Genomic DNA, 16,274 nt, shown 5'->3' on the forward strand with positions numbered 1-16,274 from the left:
AAAATCAGTCCTGTGTCTTTATTAAAGTTAGAAAGAGACTAGATCTGACAAACAAGGGGTGAGGTGCTGGCTAGAAGGGAGGGGGCTGGGCTTAGGCCCTGGGGATTCAAGGGCAGACTGATGGCCTGGGAGGGACCAGGAAGATCAGGTCCTGGCAGCAACTGAGGAAGTGCCCGAGGATAAGCATTCAGGCACTGGGGTGGGGCATGGGGATGGGTGATCAGCTGGTTCTGCAGGGGGTCCAGGGCCATCCTTGGACCCCCTTTCTTGAGACCACCCTTTCTTGTCTACCTAGATCATCCACTGGTCCTGATCCTGTTCGTTGCCTTCCATGTCCACCTGAAGAGGAGGCTGGGTGTGGGTGGGGAGGGGCCTCAGCCACCCAGCCAGCCCCAGTCCCAGATCTTGCCCCTGGCAGGATCCAGGGTTTCCGTACCCTTGGCTGCCAGGGGCAGGGGCCCTCCCCCACACCCCTGCCTACCTCATTGACCTCTCCGTCATCAGGTGACTCATTGTAGTCATTCATCTCATCCATGTCCTGCATGTCCTCGTCATCCTCTGAGTCCTCTTCACTATCCTCGTCATCGTCTTCATCTTCTTCTTCCTCGTCGTCATAGTGCTGGTGAGGCAGGGAAGAGCCTGGAGGTTCTATAGGTCTGCTTGGGCCACTTCAAGAACGGGCCCCCTTGGAGCCTCTCTCTGGGGCCAATGAATGAGCTCCACTCCCTGATCATGTCCCACTCGAGTCTAGCTGGCTGGTGCACAACCTTAGTGCTGAGCCCACTACCCACCCTCTCTCTCACCTCTTTCTGGCCTCCACCAGAGTTGAGAACCACACCACCTACTCTGGTGTCAGAGGTCAGACCTTCAGAATTAGAGCGGAGCTTCAGTCCACCTGAGCCCCACATAGGCCCCACCTGCTGGAGCCACTCACCTCTGAGGCCGGCTTGCCAATAGGTACCAGGTTGTTGTCTTTCTCTGCAATGCTCTGGAGCTGTGGCCAAACAGGGAGAAGAACAAGGCTGAGGCCCAAGCGGGGCAGTCAGAGGCACGGCAGTCACCTGCCCTGCCCCCAAGAAGACCCCCAAGTGTGGAGGAGAAGCTTCTTTCCAACTTTCAGGAAGATTCAGTCTCCTTCCTGTCATCTGCCACTTACTTATGAATCATGTAAACTCTCTGGTCTTCGGTTTCCTTATAATATTATGGTGAGGATGAAGTGACACTACCAGTCTAGAACATGACATCTGCAAGGTCCTCAGTGAACAGTCAAAAAATACTTCCTGTGTTGTAGGGAAAAGAGCCTGGGCTCTGATATGGCCTAGAGGTCCCACAGTCCTCAGCAAATTAGGGTAACACAAAGGTGAGAACCGAGGCCCCCAGCTCAGGACAAAAGCCTCCCCCAGGGCAGATCTGCAGAGTAGGGCCAGGTTAAGGCCAGTGAAGGGGGATGGGGAGTCTGACTGAAGCTCCACTGCTGTGCTAGGTTCTCACTCACCCAGGCCTGATGCTGCTGTTCTTGCTGCTGCAGCTCTGTCTCCTCCACACAGGGTCGATCCAGATTAAACCACAGTGTCTCAGTCACACGGGGGAAGAGTGAGGGGAACAAGGTGGACATGGCTCCTAGACTGAGGGAAAGGGTCAAGTGAATCCAGCTCTCTCAGATGTGTGTGGTTTTAGTTTTTATTTGCTTACATTTTGACTTGGGGATTGGGTGGAGTAGACGGTAGCAAAGACGCACCCCTTCCCTGTGGGAATCAGACAGACCTGGGTTTGAGTCCTGGCTCCACCACTTACTACCTGTTTGACCTTGGCCAAGTCACTTAACCTCTGAGCCTCAGTTTCCTTGTCTGTAAAATGGGGCAATAACAATTATACCACCCTCACCATTATTCTTGGAGAAGGAAATAGCAACCCACTCCAGTATTCATGCCGGGAAAATCCCATGGACCGAGGAGCCTGCGGGGCTACAGTCCATGGGGTCGCAAAGAGTCGGACACGACTGAGCGACTTCACCATTATTCTAACAATTAGTAATTTACTTTATGGATAAGTAAAGCTGTTTGTAAGTTGTTCAAGGAGGGAAGAGAATGGAAGCCAAATGTAGAGAGAGGGAACCAGAATGCAGACTGGCATTACAAAATTCAACAAAATTAAAGATGGCAGGACTCTACTGAAACTACCTCTACCCCCTCCAAACACCACACCTATTTTCCACTCATCCATGCTGCCCCACCCCATACCTACCCAGTGTCAGAAACTTAGGACATGAACCACCTCTATAATGAACCACAGACTAACTGGGGGGCAGGGAAGGGAGGTGTTACCACGTGCAAGTATAGCTCAGGAGGACATTCTAAAGGCATGCGTAAATAAGTAGATGAAAGACTGAATAGATGAACTAACGTGAGAGAATACATAAACTCAGCTCGGCTTAAGCGGCTGAGGGAGCTGACAAGGAAGGTCCCAGAGAATCTGAATTAAAACTTTTCAGCTCACAGGAAAACTGAGGCCCAGCAACAGGCAACGACTGGCTCTAGGTCACAGGGTAAGCTGGGCACAGAACGCTTGCGGAGAATAGATCTAGGCCAGGCACGAGAAATGAGGAGAAAGGGATCTATGTCTAATTCTGTTCTTGCCCTAATTTATTTGACCAATCCGGGGCTAGCTGCTGCCGTTCCGTGTACCACAGCTTCCCCGCGCGTTTAACAAGATCAATAACACCTCCCGCCCCCAACCCCAGAAGTACTGAAGGGCCAGAGAACGCGGCTCCGAAAGACCAACCCATGTCGTAAAGCCACCACCCATTCTCTGCTTATTATGATAATAATCGTGGAATTGACCAACAAGAAGGCAGGGGCGGGATTCGGCCAGGCATTTGCCCTTATAGGGTCGCTAATCGCGAAAGGAGCGGGGCCTGGGTAAGGCCAATTAACTGGAAGAAATGCTGAATGACTGAACGTGGTACCAATGAGTGACGGGGCTTGTGTGACGGGGTGGGGCTTACTCTCGAGGAAGCGGCCAATGAGTTGGAGCGCTTTAATGTTAAGGGGAGTATGAACAGGCAGCTCCTGAGGAGGCGGATCAGGAGAATGGGGTTTTCTCTGGGGTAGAGAGGGAAGGAGGGACAAGGAGACAGGAGCCGCAGCCTAGCTTCTGTACTTACCGCGCCGGGAGGCGGCAGCCGGCGGCGACCCGGAAGCACTTCTTTCTGCCTGACCGGAAGAACCCGCCAGAACCAGGGACACGCCAAACGCATGCGTGTTTGCTCTCCTTTTGTTTCCCGCTCCCGCCCCGCCAGAGTGGAAGTGACGTGACATACCTTGGTCACGTGCCGGATGGAAATTTGGCGCGCCAGCTCTGTCGGCCCAACCTTGAATTTCAGCCAATCGATCTCTCTAGCCTGGCCCGCCCCAACGGCCCCGTGTAGCCCCGCCTCTGTCTCCCTAGGCCGTGTTTGCTGGCCAGTCCCTGCTGAAAAATAGCTGGCGGCGACCAGCGTTAATACTTGGGCTGTTTGTCCTGCTGCGTACCAGGAAAATTAGTCTACTTCTACCTCAGAATCGCTGGGTGATTTTACCTCTCGCCGTTCATGTCTGTCCTTTCTCTCCTTCAGTTTCCCTTTTGGGGGCATACATTCATTTATGTATGCCTTCAAAGGAAATATTTGAGTCCCTATTATATTCTATATTCCAGGCCCTGCTAGAAGCGGGAGCTAAATCTAGGAACATGGTCCCTGCCCTCAAAGACCTCAGAGTCAAGTAGGGAAGCCAGACTCTGCAGACCTGCAGTGGACTCCCTGGTCTTCTTTTTTTTTGGGGGGGGAGGGGGACGGGCAGCCCCAGGGAATGTGGGATCTTGTTCCCCGGCCAGGGACCCAACCAGCGCTCTCTGCATTGGAAGTGCTGACCGCCAGGGAAGTCCTTTCACTGGTCTCAAGATTGCCTTTCCAGGTCTGCATTCCAGATTTTGTAAGGGCTTGAGTGTTTACTCAGTCTCAGGCACAACGTTTTGCTACTGGGAAATTGAGCTGCCCTCTCCAGGTCTGGGCTAAATCCGCTTAGGGGTCAGCCTTGTCACATCTCTCCCACTCCTTTGCTGATGCTTTCATTCTACTAACCTCTGTCTGACTCAGCTTCCTTTTCAGAAATCATAATACATTCTGGCAACAGAAGTCCTTCAAACCCAGTGCCCATTAAGCTCCGTCAGCCACCAGCCCATTTCAAGGCCAGCAGTCATCCATCGTTATGCCTACTGCCTTAGCCAAATGTGTGCCTTTTAACAAATCCTTTTTCCATGTCTGGACTCAGTTTCCTCTTCTGCCCAGGCTTCTTCCTACCTTGGACTGATGTGAGAATTTGATGAGATAACACATTTAAGAGTTAGTGTACTGTGCATATGGACTCACATTGTTTCCAAGCAGTTCTGGTTGTTATAAAGTTTTTCATTAAAGAGTAAAATTTGCCCCTTGGAAATGTCCACCTTTTTTTTTTCATTCATTCAACCAGTATCTACTGAGTACCTTATTATATGCCTGTCATTTTTCTAAGTAAAGAATGTACAATAGTGAACAAAACAGAAAACAACAATAACAAAATCATGAAGAGACTCATGGTGCTTCCATTTTAATGAGAGAGATAAAAAGATAGCTAAATAAAACATATAGTTTTAAGATTGCAGTAAATACTAAGGAGAAAAAATGAATCAGAGAAGTGGGAATAAAACGTTGGTAGAGGAGATGTTTTATCTTAGAGGCCCAAGGAAAACCTTACTGGGAAGGTGACTTTTGAGTAAAAGTTCTGAAGAAAAAAAGACGGGCACTATTCTGATATTTAGGGAAGAGCATCAAGGCAAGAGCAAGTGCAAAGAGCCTCCAATGGCTGGAGCGTAGTGTTTTATGGAGAGAAGGGGAGATGAGGATAGAGATAGGAGCCAGAGAGGACAGCTTCACAGATCACAATAGCCCTTTGGCTTTTACCCCATGTTCAGGATCCCTTGAAGGGTTATGAGCAGAGGATCCACACAACCTGATTTACATTTTAACAGAGTTACTCTGGCAATTTTATAAAGAAATTCAGTTGGGGATAGTGGCAGAAGCAGGAAAAGACATGAGGTGCTGGTTTTGGGGGAAAACATCTGGAGTCATGTTTGAGATGTCCTTCAGAGTAGGGATGTTGAGGGAGTGGGAGGGGAAATAGTTCTGAAGATGGAGGGAGAGATCAAGACTGGAAATAGCAGTTTAAGAGTCATCAGCACATGATTGGTGTTTAAAGCCATGAGAGGGGATGAGCCCACCAAAGGAGTAAGTGTAGATGAAAGAACATTTCCTTCAAAATTCAGAATTTTGAGGAAACTAGGAAAAGCAGAAAACTAGACTGAGAAGGGCCAAAAAGATAAGCAGAAACCCAGGTAAGTTAGGTGGTGTCCTGGAAGCCAACTAAATAAAGGGGTATCAGGAAGGAGGTAGTGCTGCACTGTACTGGGGTTCTGTATGAAATTATTTCTGTTTCCTCAGCAGACCATGAGCTCCTTGAGGGCAGACACAGTGGTTTCTAAATCCTCAGAACCCAGTCTGACCTTCCCTTCTTTTCGATCCCTTACCTCTCCTTCAGTGTTCCCATCAGTTGCTCCTTCTGCTTCTTAATTTAGTTACAAGGTCCCTATGCCTGGCACTCCTTACCTCCATCCTTCCTGATGACTCTGGTCTGATGGAAATTCCCCACTAACAGACAGTTTCTTACCTAGATCTTCAGCCAGATTCAACAAGCCATAGTGGCTAGGGGTAGGGGGAAAAGGAGAAGGAGAAGTGGAAAATTGATGTGATACCCTATTTTTGGCTCAGAAAGTGAGTCAATGATGGTGCCATTTGCTTTACATTCATTATCCACTATTTATCCTTGCCAAGTGTTTGACTTTTTTTCATTTCATTTCAAGGATGATAAACTAAGACTCTAAAGGAATTTAAATTTCCTGATGGTCCAGTGCTTAGAACTCCATGCTTTAACTGCCAAGGGCTCAATCCCTGGTTGGGGAACTGCAGGATCCTGCAAGCCTTGAGGTACAGACAAATAAATAAATAGAGACTCTGAGAGGTTAAAATTTTGCCTCATAGTCCTTCAATTGTTCCACTGTTTGATCAATATTGTTTGAGTGCCAGCTGAGTTCTAGACACCTTGATAGGCCCTGAGGACAAAGAGATGAAGTAGAAATAATCCGTGTTCTAGAGTATAGACAATTATAGGAGACAGTAGTCAAAATTAGTGTTTAAGGAGAGTGTTATAAGAGCACAGAGGAAGGAGAGATGAATGGGTTCTAGATAAAATGAGTTTTGATTTTATTTGAGGAAAGGAAACATTTGAACGGGCCTTGAGAGTTAAATAGGAGTTTACCTGCTAGACAAGTGGGAGAAGGGGATGCACAAAAAGGCATATTGCATGCAAATGCATGGAGTTAAAATCAGATGATGTATTTGGAGAATAATGAGAAAATTTTTACACTGAACTAGGTGTCTGGGGATAGAAAGAGATGATAGGGGGACTCTGATGGCATAGGGCTTTGGTGGCCATAAGATAGAGTGGATGGGATGAGAGTCGGACATCCTGGGATTTATCTTTGGTCTATGACTGACTTCTGGAGACCCCAGGCAGGTCCTTCCCCATCCCCCTGCTTTCATTTTCTCTAGCATAATATCCAAACCATGTCTTCAGCTCTGGTGTGAGTCCCTGGAAGGTGCTTCCCTGAACAGTCCCTTTCTCTCTCTCTCTCTTTTTTTTTTTTGACTGTGTCGCAGAGCATGTGAGATCTTAGTTCCCAGATCAGAGATCATACCCGCATCCCCTACATTGAAAGGTGGATTTTTAACCACTAGATTTTCAGGGAAACCCCTAACCTGGCCCTTTCTGTCCTGAGATGTTACCTGCTCCTTCGTTTTATTTTACACAAACCAGGGCCTGGGCTGAAAGAGAAGGCAGGATGGGGATAGGTATTTCCCAACAGTCAGAAATAAATCCAAAGCCTGCAGGCTGGAGTGATAAGTCCATGGCTCTATGCAGAGAATTCTCCAGGATCCAAGACGGTTTATAGCTGAGTGATATGAATTCAATGCTAGTGAGAGCTGCTTCCATGATCCTTGAGGATTGTGGCTGGCCCTAGTAGAGGACAGAGGAAAATACCACAATTACCATCTTTTATGTATTCCAAGGGATAGTTGGTCTCTAAAGAGCTGTCACACTTGTCATTTCCTCTTTTCTAACCCCAGTCCTGGAAATTCTGCTCCCAGTTAGCTAGCATATGAGGAATATGAGGTTCCGAAAAGTGAAGTGACTTTTCCAAACTGAAGCTGCAACTCAAGGTCAATCTTGCATTCGCTCTACAAAGCTTTCTTATTAGGCAGTCTGTGCTTAGTGATGGGGACTCACAGAGGAGTAATATCTGAGTCCTCATTCCCTGGAAGTCCCCCGTCTAATTTGTAGGCATAAAGCAAATCATTAGGTCCTTGAAGGCCATATTTTACAAACTTTACAGCATTACATATTACTATAGTTAACAGTACTGTATTGTATATTTGAAAGTTGCTAAAAAAGTAGATCTTAAATGTTATCATCATAAGAAAAAAATGTTTTGTTTGGTGACAAATGTGGACTGAATTTAACGTGGTGATCATTTTGCAGTACATACAAACATTGCATCATTATGTTGTACATCTTGTATGAATACGTTATATGTCAATTATATCTCAGTTGAAAAAAAGCAAAGAATGTTGTCTACAGCCCGAAATCTACAGAATACCCCAATCTCAAGGCTCTGACCTTTAAGAGTATATATAACACTTTTCCCTTCATATGGAGATAAAAAGTTGCAGAACAGAGAATGACATTTGTCTTGCTGGAGGTTTACAGGAACATGGTGACCTGACTTAGGGGCCAGCTGCAAGAAAACACCATTCCTACACGAAGAAGTTGGCGACAACCCACCATGCCTCTCCCTCACACTGCCTTTAAAAATGCCGTGCTGAAAACCTTTCGGGAGTTCAGGGCTTTTGCGGGCATGAGCCACCCGTTGAGCCACTCTCCTTGCATGACCCTGAACTAAACCTTTCTCTGCTCCAAACTCCAACATTTCAGGGCTGTTTGGCCTCACTGTGCATCAGGCACAGGAACTTGCATTCAGCAGCAATTCTGGGGAGAAGTCAGCCTAGGAGTCTGCAGGCCGACCCCAGCCAAACAACCCCTTGCCTGAATTCCCAGCAGCTGCCAGAGTTCATTTCCCTCCAGAGATCTTGGAGGCACTTTCTCCGATAAGCACACAGGGACTTGCTCAGTAATAGTGCTCCAGCTAGGCCCCTACTTGCATGGAGGATTTGCACATATTTGCTTACTATAGCTAAGGCTTCCTCACTCTGATCAAAGCAAAAACAAAAAGTGGGAAGAGAGGCCCTCTGTATGAGATGGCAAGGCTGAGGGGACACAAACATGCACATACAGTCACCAGTGCACACTCCCAGCACACACAAGGGTGCTAAGCAGAATAAAGGCTCCCCAAAGATGTTCATATGCTAGTCCCAGAACCTGTGAACATGTCTTACAGGGCAAAAGGGACTTTGCAGATGTGATTAAGTTTAAATACCTTAAAATGGTGAGGATAGCCCAAATCACCCAGGTGGACCCAGTCTATTTACACAAGTCCTTAAAGTTGAAGAATCTTTCCCAGGAGCTTTGGTCAGAAAACTAAACAATATGAGAAAGGAAGAAGAAACAGGGAGATGCTACACTGCTAAATTTGAAGATGGGAAAAGGGGCCATGAGCCAAGGAGTGCAGGCAGCCTCTAGCAGCTGGAAAAGTCAAGGGAACTAATTCTCAGTCTAGAGCCTCCAGAAAGAAATGTACTAGGGAAGAACAAATTTGACTGCATATTGGATCTGTTTCTTTTACTTTAACCTTTGTAGTCTATTGCTTTTGCTGTGAGTTAATCACTAAAAGAATACTGCCTACAGCCTGAAATATACACAATAGCCCATTCTCAAGACTCTGGCCTCTAAAGGTACAACACTTTTAGAGATAAAAATGTGCAAAACAGAAAATAACAATTGTCTTGCTGGAGACCTAAAGGAGAATTGTGACCAGGTGTTGGACAGCTGTAAGAACAAAGGATTCCTGAATCAAGAAGTTTGCAACAAACAGCTGTACCCTCTCCCCTTTAAGTATAAAAGAAGCCTGAATTCTAATTCAGGTAAGGTGGTTCTTTGGGAAATGAGTCCACCGTCTTCTCAATGTGCTGGCTTTCCAAATAAAATTGCTATTCCTTGCCTCAACAACTGGTCTCTCCGTTTATTGGCCTGTTGTGCAGGGAGCAGTATAAGCTCAGACTTGGTAACAGGAATATAGCCCTGCTGACACCTTGTGGTAGCTCAGCAAGACCCAAGTTGGACTTTAAGTTACAGAACTGTAAGATAATACACATGTGCTGTTTTAAGCCACAAAATGTGTGGTAATTTGTTACGATACCAACAGAGAAGACACAGGCAATGCCTATGTCCTCACACCTAGATAAACACTGAATCACATTGTCATACACACTTGAACAGACCCGGACAGAGAGACCCAGAGACATGAGCAGGCTTTCAATGGAGGGAGCAGCGAACCTTCAGGGGTGCTCTGTGGGGCAGGGTGCAGTCTTAGGGCTGCTTCTTGTTTGTTGTGAGAAAGCACAGAGCAAAACCCTCACCTGCTGGGCAAATTCTTACAGCCTTGCCGTCACTCTGATCCCTCAGTCCTTACATCCTAGTTTTAACAACCTCTACACCAGTGTTTCAGAGAAGGCAATGGCACCCACTCCAGTACTCTTGCCTAGAAAATCCCATGGATGGAGGGGCCTGGTAGGCTGCAGTCCGTGGGGTCGCTAAGGGTCGGACACGACTGAGCGACTTCACTTTCACTTTTCACTTTCCACTTTCACACATTGGAGAAGGAAATGGCAACCCACTCCAGTGTTCTTGCCTGGAGAATCCCGGGGACGGGGGAGCCTGGTGGGCTGCTGTCAGTGGGGTCACACAGAGTCGGACACGACTGAAGTGACTTAGCAGCAGCAGCAGCAGCAACACCAGTGTTTACCTTAAACACTGATGAGAACAGAACATGAGTGAACCCTGAGGACATTATGCCAAGTGAAATAAGCCAGTCACTAAAGGACAAACGCTGTATGGTTCCACTTATATGAGGTCCCTAGAAAAGTCAAATGCATAGAGAATAGGGGAGTAGTGGTTGCAGGCATAACAGAGAACAAATCTGACTCCACATTAGATCTGTTTCATTTACTGCAACTTTTGTATTCTACTGTTTTTGCTTCAAGTTAAGAATGCTGTCTATGCCTAGAAATTGGGAGATTGGGATTGATATATACACACTGTATGTGTGTGTGTTTGAAGTTGCTTCAGTCATGTCCAACTCTTTGTGACCCTATGAACCATAGCCTGCCAGGCTCCTCTGTCCATGGAGATTCTCTAGGCAAGAATACTGGAGTGGACTGCCATGACCTCTCCCAGGGGATCTTCCTGACCCAGGGATCAAAAACGCATCTCTTATGTCTCCTGCATTGGCAGGTGGGTTCTTTACCACTAGCGCCACCTGGAAAGCCCCATATACACACTACTACGCTTCCCTGGTGGCTCAGAGGTTAAAACGTCTGCCTCCAATGCAGGAGACCCGTGTTCGATCCCTGGATCGGGAAGATCCCCTGGAGAAGGAAACAGTAACCCACTCCAGTATTCTTGCCTGGAGAATCCCATGGACGGAGAAGCCTGGTAGGCTACAGTCCACGGGGTCGCAAAGAGTCGGACACGACTGAGCGACGAAAAGGAACGGATATATATACTACTATATATACTACTATATATGTATATATATATAATAGGTAACTAATAAGAACCTACTGTAGAGCACAGGGAAGTAACTCAATACTTTGTAATGACTTACATGGGAAAAGAATCCAAAAAAGAGTGGATATAAATATATGTATAACAGATTCACTTTGCTGTACAGCAGAAACTAGCACAACATTGTAAATCAGCTATAAGCCAATAAAAATTAATTTAAAAAGGAATGTTGCCTATAGTCTGAAATATACATGAGAGCCCATTCTCAAGGCTCCATCCTACCTTTAGAGGTATTAATATAACACTTTCCCCTTCATATAGAGATAAAAAGTTGCAGAACAGAGAATAATATATGTGTTGTTGGAGGTTTACAGGAACATTGTGACTTGACCTATGTGGACACTGCAAGAACAAAGGATTCCTACTCCCTGAATGTTATGATTGTTTACTAGTGGATCCGCAGCACTGAGCACAGTGACCAGCAATCAGCTGATGTCCGGTATTTGTTGAATGAATGAATGAGAGACCAAAATATATATACTGGACACATGCAGTATCTGTTCAGGGAAAGGTTTGGGATCTAGTCCATTGATTCTTCATTGTGTGCTCTGATCTTGACCAAGACACTTCACCTCTGAACCTCAGTTTCTCTATGTGTAAAGTAGGGGCACTGTCTGCCCCACAGGGCTCTTGTCAAGGTCAAGTGAAATACATATGATGAGAGTCCAGTCATTGCCCCCAGGAGCTGTATATGACCTAGAAACTCAGCTGAAGCATGGAGGGAGCAAGGAGGCTTAAACTGAGAGAGTTGGACTAACAGGATTCTAATTCTGTTCCAAGTCCACCATCAATCCCCAGGTGACCTTGGTTCTGTATTCGTTTCTTATGGCTGCTGTAACAAACTACCAAAAACTCTGTGGCTTAAAACAACATGGATTGGGACTTCTCTAGTGGTTCAGTGCCTAAGACTCCATGCCCCAATGCAGGGGACCTGGGTTTGATCCTTGGTCTGAGAACTAGATCCCATATGCCACAACTAAGTATTCACATGCTGAAACTAAAGAGCCCATGTGCTGCAGTTAAGACCCAATGCAGCCAAATAAATAAGGAAACAAAAGAAACATGCTGTAAAAGTAAATATGTTTAAAGGGTTAACTTTTTTATAGATTTTTTTAAAATAAAATATCTATTTGTCTGCACTAGGCCTTTGTTGCAGCACATGGGACCTGCTTTGCGTCCTGAGGGATGTTTCATCACAGCACACAGACTCTCCAGCTGTGGCACTGTGGCACACGGGCTCCAGAGGGCGTGGCTCAGTAGTGGTGGACTTAGTTGCCCCGAGGGATCTTAGTTCCCCATGCATGCTAAGTTGCTTCAGTTGTGTCCAACTCTGTGTAACCCTATGGACTGTAGCCTGCCAGGTTCCTCTGTCCATGGGATTCTCCAGGCAAGAATACTGGAGTGCATTGCCATGCCCTTCTCCAAGGAATCTTCCCAACCTAGGGAATTGAACTCATGTCTCTCTCCTGCATTGGCAGGCAGATTCTTTACCACTAGCGCCCCCGAGAAACACGAGGGATCTAACCTGTTTGCTGCGTTGCAAGGTGGATTCTTTACCACTGGACCATTAGGGAAGTCCCAAGGGTTAACAACAGCAACAATAAAACATGGATTTATTCTCTTACCGTTCTGTTCTGGAGGTCAGAAGTTTAAAATCAAGGTTTCAACAGGACTTCATTCCTTCTGGAAGCTTTAGAAAAAATCCATTTCCTTGCCTTTTCCAGCCTCCAGAGACCACATGCAAGGCTGTGCTGGTGGCCCTTTCTTCATGTCACTCCAACCTCTTATTTCCATCTTTATATCTTCTACAGCACTCTCTGACCTCCTGCCTTCCTCTTATAAGGATTCTTGCGATGATATCAGCCCACCCAGATAATTTGGGATAATTGATCTCAAGAGCTGTCCCTTAATCACATCCGCAAAGTCCCTTTTGCCATGCAAAGTAACATTTCCAGGCTCTGGGGTTTAGGACATGGGCGTTAGTACCATCCTTCTCCCACTTGGGCCTCAGTCTCTTTTTCTGGAAAATTATAGCCTCAGTCCTGCTCTGACCCCCTCCCTGCCTCTGGCAATCTCTCCCAGAGGAGTGCACTCATGGAGCCAGAAATGTTGGATAGAGACCAGGGACTGAATTCCTGACTGCCTGACCACTCCAGCTCACAAATTGCCCCAATCTTATCACAGGTAGTTACAGCCCCAGGACCCAACTGTCCCCAAAGCTGTGTTCTGCCCTTTCCTTCCATTTCCTGGACTTTCCCAAGCAGGCCAGCCTCCTCCCACCCCAGTGACAACCCACACAAGAACACCTTTTATTACTAAATAGCAAACATTTACTGTCTCACACTATCCTTACCTGCATTCCCTACCCTGCACTTCAGGAAACTTGATCCAAGGATTTCCCCCACATCCCATCCTCACACACAGCCCCTTAGGGAATTCATATTTCATTTTACATTTCTCTGTGTTTTACAGATGGGGAAATGGAGGCTCTGGGCTTACCAGGCAGCACAGTGGTAAAGAATCCACCTGCCAATGCTGGAGATGCAGAAGACACAGGTTCGATCCCTGGGTTGAGAAGATTCCCCTGGAGAAGGGTATGGCTACCCACTCCAGTATTTCTGCCTGGAGAATCCCCATGGACAGAGGAGCCTGTCAGGCTGCAGCCCATGGAGTCACAAAGAGTCGGACATGACTGAGCACCCGCGCGCACAGATGACATACAAAATTGACGCCCTGTTGTTCCTCCTCACTCCAGCTCCCTACTTTCCTCTGCGCTCAGCCTCCAGAACCAGGACAGTTTCATCAAGAATTATTGAGTCCAAACTGAGGATAGTCTCAAGCCAAAATCAGAGGGACCCATCACAGTCCCTACTGGGCATTCACCATTCATTCATTCAGACTTCCCATATTTCCTGAGTGCTGACTGGATACCTGGTGCTGTTCTAAGTTGGGAACAAAATGGACACAATTCCTTGCTTTCATAAGACTCACTTTGTAGTGGTGGGAGACCATCACATAAACAAGCAGTAAGAGCAGATGGTGATAAATGTGGTAAAAAAAAAAAAAAAAGAATACAGCCAGGGAAGGCAATGGAGTACACAGGGGTGAGGATGACACCATATTCAAGAGAAGGTGGACAGGAAAATTTCTGCAGATATGCAGACATTTAAATAGATTCCCAAAGAGAGGAGGGAGCGAGCAAGCTGGAAGTGGGGGAATATTCTGGGCTGGAATCAGCATCACTTCCAGCAGCTGCTACCCAGATTTCCTACAGCAGTACCAGTCAGCACCTTCCCCATCTTCTCAGGTTCTCAGTCTCAGAAAATGACACCAACATCTCCTCAATCCGTAAGCCAGAAACCTGACAGTCATTTTTGTCCCTGATCTCTCCTTCTCTCCCCATGTCCCAAAAGCCCCCAGACCCTACAGATTTTTAAAAAAACATTGATTTATTTGGCTTCACCGAGTTGCAGCTCGCAGGATCTTTGAGATCTTTGATCTTTGCTGAAATAGGATCTTCAGTTGCAGCATTTGAACTCTTAAGTTGCATCTTGTGGGATCTAGTTCCCTGACTAGGGGTCGAACCCAGGCCCCCTGCTTTGGGAGTGTGGAGTCTTAGCCACTGGACCACCAAGGAAGTCCAAGCCCTAGGGATTTTATTTACAAAGTATCTCATATATTCACTACTTCCCTTGGTTCCAAAATTCTTTTTCCCCTCATCCTCCTCCAGCTCAATTCCATTCACAGCCTTCCTCACCTCAGCAAATGGCCACATACTCTTCCAATGGTTCAGCCCAAAACTCCTTGGAATTATCCTAATTCCTTTCTTTCTCCCACACTCAATATCTAATCCATCAGCAAATCTCATTAACAGATTCCCACCCTTTCACCGCCCTCTCTGTCACCACTTACCCCTGCTTCAAGTCATGATTACCTTGAGCTTGTGCTGTTCAAAATGGACCTTCGTGTCCTTTCCTTGCTTTCCCTTGTCCCTAGAGTCTGTTCCTAGATCAGATGCCAAATTTTATAAAAAGTTTCCATTGCATTCAGAGTAAAATTCCAAATCCTTACCCAGTCTGACTAGTGGGGCCTTCTAGGTTCTGGTTTGGACCATACACTCCAGCCATGAGCCCTGTTCCCTGCTCACAGGTCCCACTGGCCTCCTTGCTGTTTGTTCCTGGAATACATTGAGTATACTCCTGCCTCAGGGACTTTGAATTTACTGTTTCCTCTGCCTGGAATACTTCCCCATTGTATATTTGCTGACTGTTACCTTCTTTTCTTTTTCGTAATGAAAGTGTCTGACTTAAGCTTTGTTTACTGAGACAGCCACATCAAAGGATATTTTGAATAAACAAATTGCTAAGTAAATAATCAGGCCATCTCCTGGAACTGAGACTCCTTTGTTTTGGAGGTATTGGTTTATCTCAATAACTGACTATTTGGGACACTTTTTATTTCTCTTCCTACACTTTAAATTCCTGCTCATATGTGTTAAATTCATCAGTGAAGAGTGAGACTGTGAAACCCTAGATTCCCACCTTCTTCCCCAATAAAAACATAACCCCAACCCCACACATTCTTTCTTCCTCTCTCTACCCGCAACCTGGCTATATGGCCCCAGGTACACTGTGTAATTTCCGGGTCGGGTGAACAAATCTGTATTTTTTCAGTTTCCTGATGCTTATTGCTGCAGCATGTCTTGCAATCATACTAAGAACCTTAAGGGCCAGTCCAGCCATAACATTGCTTATTGACAGGCTGAGACAGGCATAAAACAATCAGCAGAGTAGGCAGGATTGCATGATTGCCCTTGCAATTAACCAAGGGGAATGTCCTTTTTACTTGCAACTTGCTTACTAACTCAGGTGGGTAACACCATCTGAGCTCTGCTTTCTGGGGGTCTGTTGTCCTACTGTGTGCTTTCATGTGTTTCTCAGTGGTGTGATGCCTGTGGTATCCAACCCAAAAGCCCACAGCAGCCATAATAATCCAAGGATCTCCCCAGAGTGGTGTGATAAAGACTAAGTGGTTTAGGACTTCCTTGGTGGTACAAGAATCTATGCCTGCCAATGTAGGAGACACAGGTTTAACCCCTAATCTGGGAAGATTCCACATGCCTTGGAGCAGCTAAGCCCACACTCTAGAGACCAAGAGCCACAACCACTGAGTTTCGTGTGCTGCAACTACTAAAGTCCATGAACCTAGAGCCTGTGCTCCGGAACAAAAGAAGCCACCACAATAAGAAGCCCATGCACCAAAATGAAGAGTGATCCCTGTTCACTGCAGCTAGAGAAAGCCTCAGCACAGCAATGAAAACCCAGCTCAACCAAAATAAATAAATAA

The 16,274-nt window shown here is 46.4% G+C and overlaps 1 protein-coding gene across 6 annotated transcripts; it reads right to left on the reverse strand.

The window, feature by feature from the left end:
* Position 1: 1 nt before the first annotated feature.
* ANAPC15 (anaphase promoting complex subunit 15) lies at positions 2-15,108 on the reverse strand. Of its 6 annotated transcripts, none has more exons than XM_055423583.2 (5): positions 15,000-15,108; positions 1,496-1,625; positions 935-994; positions 482-619; positions 2-351 (listed from the first exon to the last, which is right to left on the reverse strand). In XM_055423583.2, exons 1-5 carry the CDS (start codon positions 15,053-15,055, stop codon positions 292-294), a joined length of 444 nt encoding a protein of 147 aa, XP_055279558.1. In that variant the 5' UTR covers positions 15,056-15,108; the 3' UTR covers positions 2-291. The 6 variants fall into 6 exon arrangements, with proteins under 6 accessions (XP_055279558.1, XP_055279562.1, XP_055279559.1 ...); XM_055423587.2 differs by lacking the exon at positions 15,000-15,108 and adding an exon at positions 3,164-3,304 and having other exon boundaries at positions 1,496-1,620; XM_055423584.2 differs by lacking the exon at positions 15,000-15,108 and adding an exon at positions 3,164-3,298 and having other exon boundaries at positions 2-339; positions 1,496-1,620.
* Positions 15,109-16,274: the final 1,166 nt, after the last annotated feature.

Source organism: Moschus berezovskii, chromosome 14 (genome assembly GCF_049115385.1).
Source record: "Moschus berezovskii isolate FMDL1 chromosome 14, NW_MosBer_1.0, whole genome shotgun sequence".
Taxonomy (NCBI): domain Eukaryota; kingdom Metazoa; phylum Chordata; class Mammalia; order Artiodactyla; family Moschidae; genus Moschus; species Moschus berezovskii.